The following is a 12,594-nucleotide window of genomic DNA, read 5'->3' on the forward strand; positions in this document are numbered from 1 at the left end:
AAGCAAAACGTTGAAAATTATTGAAATCGGACTAAAATTACGGCCGCTTTTCATATAACGGTAAATTTCAGAAATGCTTGAAACTTCAATATTTCGAAATTTAAGGACGCTAATTTACTCAAAATTTATACAAAATTACACACCCATCTAGCGGTAGCTTTTGGAAAGGTGAAAAAACGTATTTTTAATACTTGCGCCGGATATTTAATGTTCGGCTCCACCCGAACTTAGACTTTCTTACGTGTTATGAATAATTTACTTGGCCTTGAGAAATGCTCGCATGCGTTTATGAAAGAAATAGTTATTGTTGTATTTGAGTATGCGTGTAATTATGTACATATGTATATACATTTGTATGTATGTGCGTAGCATTTTGGCAGTAATATGCACATATGTGCATACAAATATAGGTATGCATGTAAAAACGTTATCAATTAATGGAGTACATATGTATGTACATACATATGCATGGGGAAATGCATTTTCATTTAACTCCAAAACTATTGGGGCATATTCGTAGACCAAATAAAGTCGACTCTAAGCTAAAGTTTTTCAGTCCCAAAAAAGAAGGAAGTTAGTTTCATCTTTGTTTTCACAGATGCCTAATCCACTGAGAGTGATGTGAAAAAGCTGTAACTAACTTTAGTGTCGACCTTATTTTAACTATGAATATGCTCCATTATTTACATATAATACGAGTATACAGTGAAAAATGATAATGCACAGTTTTTCTCAATATAAATAACTTTTCGACAAAAACAACTTTGAAGTTAGCACGTGAAGTGCAATCAATGCATTTGTACGTTTTTTGTCAATGCATCCATCTTTGAAGTGGATGTGTGAGAAAACTAAGGCAGCTAGAAAACTGCAGTTTGTTGCATTGAAAATAGCGTACCTATAAAATAAAAAAAGCTGTCAGCATTTCATTGTCTAACAAGAAAAACATCCACATTGATGAGACAATTTCTGTTAAATTTATTTTGCCTCTGGCTGGGCTCTGTTAAAAGCTCTGATCCAGTACTCCATGAACTTACAGGATTTTACACGAACTTGCAGGAAGTTACAGGAAAAATGTTCCCGTACTCCAAAATCCTGTAAATGAGAGCGACTTTTGGAGAGTTGTGTAGAGAATGAAGTTGCAAAATTTTACCCGAACTTTTTCTTCTGGTAAAATCATGAAAAGTGTCAAGCAATCACTGGTTGACGTTTTTACAGGAAAAATGGTTTTTTTGTTCCCGTACTTTTTGTTGTTACTCACTTTTTACTCTCTAAAATTCGATTGTCTCTGGCTGGCCGCTCTTAAAATGCGCTTCGCCAGTTTTGTTGGTATTTGACAGTTTCCACGCGGATTCGTTCTTGGACCTTCTTAATAAATATACGTTCTCCGGTGCAGCGCAAACAGTAGCATAACGACCAACACGAACCATTTCCCACCAAATAAATTAAAATCGAGTGTCTCGTGTTCTACTGGCGCCCAACGTGGGGCCACGCGCAAAATATCCTCATAAAAGGATTAACCGTAACCGTGGCCGTGGGTTCGGACCCACCCACGAAAAGGAACAAAGTGGACAATTGCTAATATAAGCAAATAATTAAAAAACCGAAAAGCAACAAAGCGGACATTTGCTAATATAAGCAAATAATAAAAAAAAAAACCTAAAAGGAACAAAGTGAACAATTGCTAATATAAGCAAATAAATTAAAAAACCGAAAAGGAACAAAGTGGACAATTGCTAATATAAGCAAATAATAGAAAAAAACTGAAAAGGAACAAAGTGGACAATTGCTAATATAAGCAAATAATTTAAAAAACCGAAAAGGAACAAAGTGGACAATTGCTAATATAAGCAAATAATTAAAAAACCGAAAAGGAACAAAGTGGACAATTGTTATAAGCAGATAATTAAAAAAAAACCTAATAAATTTAATATTGGAAAAGCACGCCAAGCTGAGGCGTCGCCAACGAGGGAACATCCAGGAAACTCCAGATCGCCTCCAACCATCCAGATCATCGTCCAGCCGTCAGTATCAATCCAGGACATGCTGGTATTTTGTTTGTAAGTCTAGACTAACGTAGCTTACGGAAAATTGTAAAAATTTAAAAATTTTAAGAAATTATATATTTTTTTTGTTAACGTATATTGAAATAGTTTCGACTTTGTAAAATGGACACACAGACAGTTCAGGCGTTATTAAATGCGGCAATCCGTGCAGCCACGGAACAAACCAAGCGACCCAGAGGCTTAGGGTGTTAGAGCTGCCTCCTGCAGTGGTTGTGGTAAACCCAGCCGCCGCAAGGTGCTAGGAAACTCTGGATGTAGTGAAATCCATTCCAGAGTTCAATGGGGACGAGGCAAGATACGTATCCTGGAGACAAGCGGCATTTGCTGCCTACAAATTGTTTGAGCCTTATGATGGTAGTTCTCGTCACTACCAGGCAGTAGCAATCATAAGGAATACGGTCGTAGGAAGGGCTGATTTAGTTCTGTCTTCATTCAATACAGTCTTGAACTTTAAGGCCATTATAGCTAGGCTTGACTTTACGTACGCCGGCAAGAGAGAGAGAGACCGGCCCATCTCATTGAGCAAGAGATGGCAACGTTGAGGCAAGGCCGAATGACGGTCACGCAATTTTATGATGAGGTTGAGAAGAAGCTAACACTTCTAATCAATAAGACCATCATGGTGAACGAAGGCAATACGGAGCTAATAAATTCCCTTAGCCAGAAGTACAGACAGGATGCCCTTAGGACATTCATATCTGGGCTGAAGCAACCAATGTGCGACATTCTGTTCTCGTCTAGGCCAAAGGACATGCCTTCAGCTTTGGCGCTGGCGCAGGAGTTACAATCCAACCACCAGCGCACGGCATTTGCGAACACTTTTGCCACCTATACGGAACGTCAGAATCACTTTAATTCACCCCATTACAAACAAATCTCCCAGCAAACGCAAGGAACGAACGGACCCGTGCCCATGGAGGTTGATGCCTCAACGTCCCGGTTTGTACTAAACAAACCGAACCACCAATTTCCTACCAATTGGCCGCAAGGTACATCTAACCGACTCCCAACGACATCGTACGACAAGAGAACTTTACTGAACTATAGTAAACCTGCCCTAAATGCAAATACTAACGCACAGGGATCTTCAAGACCAGCAGGTCTTAACTTCCAAGACAAAGCAGTAAAAAGACAAATATGTTAAGACAGGCAGCCAATAGCAAAGGTTCAAAGGACTAATAGCTTAGCGCAGAAAGTCGATCCTCAAGCGAAGCACCATGACGAAAGGACCTACGATAACCACTATTATACTTACGATCAATACGACGATACAGAAACCAATTTTGATTACGACGAGGACAAGCTAGGAACTTCAGATGAAGTTAATTTTTTAGGGGACAATCCCTCCTCCCTTACATTTCAAGGACGCTAGGGGGGGGGTAAAGCTTAAATTCTTGATCGATACCGGAGAATCGAAGAATTATATTAAGAACCTAGATGTTTTGAAGGGAATAAAACCCACAAAGNAGCTTAAATTCTTGATCGATACCGGAGCATCGAAAAATTATATTAAGAACTTAGATGTTTTGAAGGGAATAAAACCCACAAAGACCCCATTTTCAGTTCAATCTATTCACGGCAAAACTAAGATCACCTCAGAATGTCTCGTGAATGTTCTCGGCAGAACCACCCCTTAATTGGTTACGACCTCTTAATGAAAACAAATGCGACGATCGACGTAAAGAGGGGAATTTTACACTATGATGGCAAAGAGGAAAGCTTCTTTACCTTTATTCAGGGAAACTAAATCATCATGCGGTTGACAATGCAACCATTGCCCCGGAACTCAGCGATAATTTCTCAGTCATGATGCAAGATCAGTCAAGTGTGTTCGCGGACCCCACAACACCATTACCTTATAACACCAATATCGTTGCTACCATTAGGACTACAGATAATGAGCCCGTTTATTCAAAGGCGTACCCATATCCAATGGCAGCAACCGAATTTGTGAATAAGGAAATAGAGAATCTGCCGAGTATTTTTCAAAGAGCGATCGATGATATCCTTAGGGACGAAATCGTCGGATGTTGTCACGTTTACATAGATGATGTGATTATATTTTCAAGGACAAAGGAACAACATCTCAGGGATATCGGCAGAATTCTTGCCAGGCTCTACGACGCAAACATGCGTGTTTCTTTAGAAAAATTAAAGTTCTTTAAAGGCGAGGTTGAATTTTTGGGCTTCGTCGTATCAGCCAAGGGTATTAAAACCTGCCCTGACAAGGTCGACGCTATTCTGAACTATCAAATTCCCGAAACCCTCTGCTCCCTAAGATACTTTCTTGGCCTTTACGGGTATTATCGGCGATTCATCAAGGATTATGCACAGATCGCCAAACCTCTTACTAAATTTTTACGCGGAGAAAACGGCACAGTGGGCACAAATAAGTCAAAGAAAATTGAAATTATCTTAGATAGCGAAGCAATTACGGCTTTCGAAAAAATCAATAAAATTTTTGCTTCGGAAGAAGTCCTTCTTCTTTACCCTAACTTCGAAAAGCCATTCGCCCTTACGACAGATGCATCTTCGCAAGCAGTAGGTGCCGTCTTGTCACAAGGCGGAAGACCCATTATGATGATTTCTCGAACATTGTCCAGTACAGAGGAGCACTATGCAACGAATGAACGAGAACTATTAGCTATAGTGTGGGCCCTGCAAAAGCTGCGAAACTACCTTTATGGAGTCAGACAACTTAATATTTTCACTGACCATCAGCCATTAATTTTTGCCATATCAGATAAGAGCTCAAACGCAAAAATGAAAAGGTGGAAGGCTTTCTGTAGAGGAGTTCTCCCCCCGATTTTTTTTATAAACCAGGAAAGGAGAATTTCGTCGCAAATGCACTATCTAGGCAGGTTATGAAATCACAGTGAGGAATCCCTCACGCGCACCATACCGACGGTGCAAAACCCAATAAACTGCCTTAGAAACCAACTAATTCTCGACTCGGGGACAACGGCAAGGAAAACTACTAAACAATTTTTTCAAACACAGGTCCGACACGAAATTACATTTTCTTCGCAGGACGACATATTCGACCTGCTAAAGACGGCTGTAAACCCCAATGTGCTCAACGGGATATTTTGCGAACTGTCAGTATTAGGACAGATCCAGGATAAACTAATTAAAATGTTCCAATCCGTCAAGTTCCGTCATACAATGAATAGGGTCATAGACGTCACTAACAAAAGCGACCAAGTCGAAATTCTTGCTACTCAGCACAACCGTGCTCATAGATCAGCACGGGAAAACACCTTGCAGGTTTTGAAGCACTATTTTTTTCCAAACATCTATAAAAGTTCCAAAGAAATCGCTTCTAATTGCAAAATCTGTCTTGAAGCCTAGTATCAACGCCATCCCCCAAACCCTACAATAGGTAAAACGCCAATACCCGCACAACCCGGTGATATCCTGCATTTCGATATATATTCAACAGATATCGTAACGTGTATCGTTAAATTTTCCAAATTTGCCATAGTTTCACCTATTAATTCTAGATCGATAATAGATGAGAAAGGACCAATGATGCAAGCTTTAAATTTTTTCAAAGGGACATCAACGGTAGTATTTGATAACGAAAAATCTTTTAATTCCGAAACAATCAATCTCTTCTAAGGGATCATTTCGGGATAAACACATTCACGACACCGCCATACCATAGCAGTTCTACCGGACAAATCGAGCGTTTCCACAGCACTCTAACGGAGATTGCGCGCTGTATTAAATTAGCGCAAGGAACAAGCGATACCACCGATATAGTCTTGCTTGCTACAGTAAAATACAACAGATCAGCCCATTCTGTCACGAAACAAAAACCAATAGATGTTATCAGTTCGATTCCAGATAGTCTGAAAGAAGAAATGAAGACTCGAATCAGTAAAGCGCAGGACATAGAACTCCGAAGATGTAATGAAAAAAAAATAACGAAATTATTCCAGCCTGGTGATAGGGTTTTTGTCAAAACTAACAAACGCATTGGTAACACTGTGAGACAAATGGTAGGGGTCAGTGATCGGGAAGGGTTCAAACTACCGGGGAAAGTTATATCGGTAAAAAAGAAGTTATACGTGTCCCGGCGTTTCGCTGGGTCACGTCTAGGAATCGAGATATATCGATTTGAAGTTAGTAACTATCATATAGGGGATATTGTCACCTTTGGTGGTATTTTTTTCACATAACTGGAGAACCACTAGTCCGATTTTGCTCAAACAAATTTAAAAAAATTAAAAATTACAATTCCTTTAATCTGTTCATATAACGTTTTTCTATATAATCAACAGTTTTGCCGGTAAAAATAAATGTATGAAGAAAAAAAATATTTTTTGCCTAAAATATTAAATTTTTTTATTTTTTAAATTCATAAAAAATCCAAAACGGAAAAAAAGCCAAGTCGTATTACTTTCACGCAAAGTCACATAACCTTTAAGCAAAATGAGACATAGATCATGAAAATCGATGGACGCGTTTCGCTTTTATTCACAATTAAGTGAAGGTATCTCATTTTGACAAGAATATTGATTTTATGTTTCAATGAATTTGGATAATATTTATTATATATTATTTATTATTAACACGTAAAATTAAAAATTATTACAGGTAATTATTAGGTTATTACATAGATACATAGGTTATAAAAATCGATGAACGCAAAACTTATTTTCGTTTGTTTGCGCCCTTTACTTTCTTGCGTGGTGGTTCGCCCACTTGTTCAGAGTCTGTATCGGATGAGGATCTGTCTTCATCTGGAAAAAATCAATTGTTTTTAATCAGTCAGTTAACTTCATTTTTGTGACTTACCCTCGGAGGAAACTCCCATTGTATATTCTTCTTCTTCATCTTCATTGTCGGGATCGTACGTCTTTTGCGACCACCAACAAATTTCAGCCACCAGCGAATCGAGCCTTTTGCCTTTATATCGCGTTTCCATTGGCATTGCCACTTGATGGAAGCGCTCGCCATGTTCATCCGACTCTGAGGCTAGCTGCTTGCTGAAGTATTCGAGATGGTGATGCAAGAAGTGAATTTTGAGGGACATATTCACTCCAATTTTCTGGAAGTAGTGCAACATCTTGGTCACAAGAGCGGGGTAATTGTGTGCTCGCGTACTTCCCAAAAAATATCGTATGACTTTCTTCACTGCCCTCCACGCAAAGTAATCATTACCGTCTAAAGCACCTTTAAATTCCTTTGATTTCATGAGCTTTCGTATATCCGGCCCATTCAGAACACCTTCCTTCAATTTTGCTTCGCTGATTGGTGGGAAAATATTTTTCAAACAATCAAGAATTTTCGGTTGCTTCACAATGGCCTTGATGAAATTTTTTACGATTCCCAGTTTGATATGGAGAGGGGGCATGAGGACGTTCTCCATTGGCACCAGTGGATCATTTACGCAGTTGTGTCCTTTCTCCGTTGGATCTCGAGCAAGCCAGTCATGCGTTTCGTATTGGTTTCCTTTAAATCGGGTATCCCAAAGACACAAGAAACACATGTTTTTCGTATAGCCTCCTTGGAGACCTCTTAGCATCGCCACGACTTTCAGATCACAACTGATCCGCCACATGTGATCAGTGTAGCAAACTTTATCCAAAATTATTTTCATGGAATCGTATGTTTCGCTCATGTCTGTGCTGTAGCCAATGGGAATGCTTGGTTTTTTATTATATTTATGTAGCAAAACGACTTTCAGGCTTGATTTCGAAGAATCGATGAACATTCGCCAATCAGCTGCGACATAATTAATGGCCATCGCCTCCATCAGTCCCTTTATATCGTGGCAGTAAACAAATGTGTTCCCTTCGTTGAGTGTGTAGTACCGTTGGAATAGCAATTGTCGTCTTCGATATCCGGTGACTTTGACATTAGGCTCCAAATTGTTGCCTTCTTTCAAAAGCTGGGCAAGGTTTTTCTGCTTCACGTTGAGAAAGGTTTAATTCTGCAACAATCTTGTCCATTCTTGCTTGTGATATTGGAATTATTTTGTTCGATGGGCCGGCTTCTGGTGTTGGTTTATAGGTGAAATCCGATTGATCCATTGTTTCAATAGAAAAAGAAGTTTCTCTGTCAGGACTTGGAAGCGGTGGAATTGGTATTTCATCCGAATGCGGTAGAGGTATTTGTGCAATTTTAACTCTTCGTTTAAGGCCTTTACGATTTACTCTACATATTTTGTTTGCGCAAGCGTAACAGTTGTCGGAATTGTGCTCTCCTGGATCAGTCCAAATCATTGGTACACCAAAACGAAGTGAACTGCGTTTCCCTTGGATCCACATGTTAAGACCATTGCAGCACGTTTTACAAATTTTGTCTGGGACCGACGAAACGCCGCGAATTATTTCGGAATCAAAATAAAGTTTAAAAGCGCGCTCCACATGCTCAGCGAGTAATGCAGTATTTGTTGAAAAAGCTCTTTTGCCACAAACGTAAAAAAATAAATTGATATTTTCTGGACAATTTGCACTCATTTCGGTTTTATACTTTTATTACTTTTTCGTCACTTTAAAAAAATCGTACTTTACGCGTTCGGAGACACTTGTTGAATGACAAAAATCGAACAATGAACACCTATAAATACTACGTAAGTTTCAATATTTTACTGAGAGGTACTTATGAATTGGCGCATCTTTTAAGGGTGGCTATATACCTGATTCGTGTGCGTTTTAAATTTTTCGAAACGTTCTAAAACATGACCACTCATAAATGTGGGTGCAATTTGTGTAAAAAAATCATGCAGGTAGCCAACGGAAAAANAAGCGCAGGACATAGAACTCCGAAGATGTAATGAAAATAAAATAACGAAATTATTCCAGCCTGGTGATAGGGTTTTTGTCAAAACTAACAAACGCATTGGTAATAAATTTTCCAAGGTTTATGTGGACAAAACGGTGGCAAAGGATTTAGGGACCACTGTATTGATTGGTAACACACGTGTTCACAAAAGTAATCTTAGGTGACACATTTCCTTCCAGGTTACTGATATTCTACCGCGGCACAGCGGAGCTGCTAGACTATTCATAATTATATACCGATATCTGACGGACTGGTTGCTACCTTTACGGGATACGACTACCTGACCCACCAAACGAACCTAACCGTATTCGTAAAAATCGTCGAAGAAACAAACAACTACGGTGAGCTTTTTCCACATACGCACATAAAGAAACTGCTACAACTCGACTCGGACCAAATTACAAATCTTTTAGGAGTACTAAGAATTCACCACCGACATTCTCGTAGTCTGAACTTTATTGGCACCGCCCTTAAGTATATTGCAGGAACCCCAGATTTCGATGATTTTCACGAGGTCAGCAAAAAAGAAGAAAGGCTTATAGATGCAAATGAGCAGCAGATTAAAATAAATTCAGACTTGCTAATCCAGATCAATAAACTAACGAGAACCATAAACCAACTGTTAGCACACACTAAACAAGCAGAAATAGATACGGCTAATTTATTTAACCTTATCAGTAGCAGAAATAGGGCCGCGATTGCCGAACTAAATAACATAGCTCTTTCCATCACGTTAGGGAAACTTAATATTATAAACCCTGTCCTGTTGGATAGCCAAGAAGTCGAGACTTTTATCAAGACCGAAAAGGGCTTTGCCATTAGCATTAATGATATCATTATTCTAAGCTTAAGATACTGCAAAACAACGAGATTGTCGTTTTTGTAATAAAATATCCAAAAATTAACAATGTATGCAATAAAACAAGAATCTACCCAGTAGTGCACGACAATAGGATTATAATATTAGAAACTAATGTAGTAGCAAAATGTAATAAGCAATACAGGCTAGTTGATAAATGCAAAAAAGCGGTCGCATCGACGTTCTGCGAGGAAATTCAAAGCACGACAAACCCATGTTTACAACAGCTACTAAACAACTACACAGCAACGTGTAGGACTACATCCGCTCACAACATATCGCCCATAGAAATGGTAGACGATGGTGTCGTTATAATTAACAATCGCTACGCGAAAATACAACAAGAAGACAAATCAATGATCACCGTAAATGGCACATACCTAATTACATTCAAAAGCAAAGTGCCCATTAACGACAGTAGTTACATCAACCACAAGAATGAGTACCAACTGACTCCGGAGGCTCACATGGCACAGGATATTAAGTTTACCGAGCACATTGCAACGCTGTCGCTACCATATCTAGACGAAGTCAACATACGGAATTTAAGACATATCGCAACCCTAAGGTACAAAATTAATATAAACTCAATCATAATGTTTAGTTCCCTTAGTGGATTGATTATCTCGGCGGTCATAGCGCTGACTATATTTCGCTGGAGGAAGAATCGGCAGAAACGCACTGTTATAAATTTGATAGAGAATAATATTACCAAGGCCCCAGGACAAAACGATGGCGCGCCCGAGGACGGCCGATTTTAGAAGGGGAGAGTTAACACCAGCGAGAGGTTGATACCCTTCCATAAAGTGCTGACACCCCGCTGGCCAACACGCGCATTCGCTTACCATTTCGTCACAACAAAATCAACAGTAAGCAATTGACTTCTCAGCGAATTGACTTCTCAACAAATTGGCTCTCGATCAACGAAAAGCTACTTCCACTGAAAAGGTGCTGACGCTCGCTAGTCTGCACGCGCATCCGCTTTGTCAGTTCGGTGCAGCGCAAACAGTAGCATAACGACCAACACGAACCATTTCCCATCAAAAGCGCTGACACTCCATTACGGCTTCAGTTTGACAACGAGCAACAACAACAATCAACGGACAGCTATTAGTTAGATTTAATATTTAAATAATAAGTTCTGCCCTTGTATTTGGACTTTTTATGTGCGCACTTGTAGTGAACGGCTGCCCTACATAGTAGGGAAATAAATAATTAATTAAAATCGAGTGTCTCGTGTTTTACTTACATGAGTTTCGTTTTCATCGGGCAATAATAAATATTTTTCAATTCTTTGTTCATATTCATGCAAAAAACAAACGCATAAATGTGAAGCATAAGTTGTCTCCGCCTTTCTCACAAGCTCTGCCAAAACAAACGCGTAAATGGGAAACGTAAGTTATCTCCGTCTGTGCGCTAGTTGCTACATGTAAGTGAGTAAGAAAACACAAACATGCACGAAAGAAAAGACACGAAGGAAAAACGTCAAACTAGTTGGCTGCCAATAGGATTGCCATATGCGGTGATTTCATGAACATTCCGCCCACCTCGTCCTACGTGGGGACGAAGTTATAATGCCTCAGGCCGCCCACCGTCTGCTAGTGGCTTATCGATTGGTAAGATAGAAAGTTTGTTGACGGGTCGTTTGAGCGTGGAAGATTTAGTTTTGACGGTCACCACTCTTACGACGCCATCTGATCCTTCATGGGTGTCCATTATTCTCCCCAAAGGCCACTGCGTTGGCGGTGAACGTTCGTCTCGAATAAGAACAAGCTGCCCAACTTCGATGTTGGGTTTTTGTTGGCGCCACTTGGTTCTGGCTTGGAGTCCTTGAAGATTTTCGTTCGACCATCGTGCCCAGAAGTCATGATACATCTGCGTAAGCTGTTTTCACTTAGTCAGACGTGTCATATTAGCGTTAAATGAATATCCTTCCGGGCTGGTTGTAAGAGATCTGCCGACCAAGAAGTGCCCCGGAGTTAACGCCGTGAGATCGTCGGGATCATCAGCGAGCGCGGTTAGCGGCCGGGAATTGAGGCAGGCTTCAATTTGTTTTAGTATGGTGTACAGCTCCTCAAAAGTTAAAGTAGCTTGTCCAACTACTCGTTTTAGGTGCAGCTTCATGCTTTTCACTGCAGCCTCCTATATCCCCCCAAAGTTAGGGGCGGCAGGTGGTATGAAATGCCAGTTTATTTCCCGACGAGAAGTATACGACGCAGCTGCTTGAAGTTGAGCTTTCAAAACTTCTCGTTCGCTGGCCAAAAGTGCATTTGCACCTACGAATGTGGTACCATTATTGCTGTAGACATCTGTGCAAAGGCCTCGAGTAGCAATAAAACGATTTGGAGCAGCTATAAACGCCTCAGTAGTCATATCGCTCACAAGCTCTAGATGGCAAGCTTTCGTAGCGAGGCAAATAAATACAGCTATGTACCCCTTATAGGCATGATGTCCTCTGCCCTTTGTCGTGCGTACTTGGAACGGACCTGCGTAATCTATTCCGGTATGGACAAATGGCAATGAGACGTTGCATTGAAGGCTTGGTAGTTGACCCATAAGTTGTGTGATTGGTTGACAAGTTTGTCGAAAACATGGCAGACATTTCCTGATGGCACTTTTCACAGTTATACGACCGTTTATCACCCAGAATCGTCGTCGAATGTGGTTGAGGGTTGACTGCGTCCCTGCATGCAGCAACCGATGATGTGCCTGTTTAATTAGTAATAAAGTTAAGTGACTATTTTTGGGTAAAATCAGGCACCCTGAAATTGTGCATATGGAAACTGTGCATACGAAATAATGCATATGAAAAAAACCGAAATAATGCATACGAAAAAAACCGAAATAATGCATATATGCACAGTTTCGGTTGAAAAC

General features: G+C 40.0%; 1 protein-coding gene across 1 annotated transcript; it reads right to left on the reverse strand.

Annotated features, from left to right (window-relative positions):
- Nucleotides 1-6,665: 6,665 nt before the first annotated feature.
- Nucleotides 6,666-7,962, reverse strand: LOC108364639 (uncharacterized). The gene is made up of 2 exons (XM_017618395.1): nt 6,867-7,962; nt 6,666-6,811 (listed from the first exon to the last, which is right to left on the reverse strand). The coding sequence occupies exons 1-2, from the start codon at nt 7,825-7,827 to the stop codon at nt 6,723-6,725; spliced, it is 1,050 nt and encodes a 349-aa protein (XP_017473884.1). The 5' UTR covers nt 7,828-7,962; the 3' UTR covers nt 6,666-6,722.
- Between the last annotated feature and the right edge of the window lie 4,632 nt (nt 7,963-12,594).

This window comes from Rhagoletis zephyria, unplaced genomic scaffold (genome assembly GCF_001687245.7).
Source record: "Rhagoletis zephyria isolate East Lansing unplaced genomic scaffold, Rhagoletis_zephyria_1.1 Rzeph_scaffold_01618, whole genome shotgun sequence".
NCBI classification, from domain to species: Eukaryota; Metazoa; Arthropoda; class Insecta; order Diptera; family Tephritidae; genus Rhagoletis; species Rhagoletis zephyria.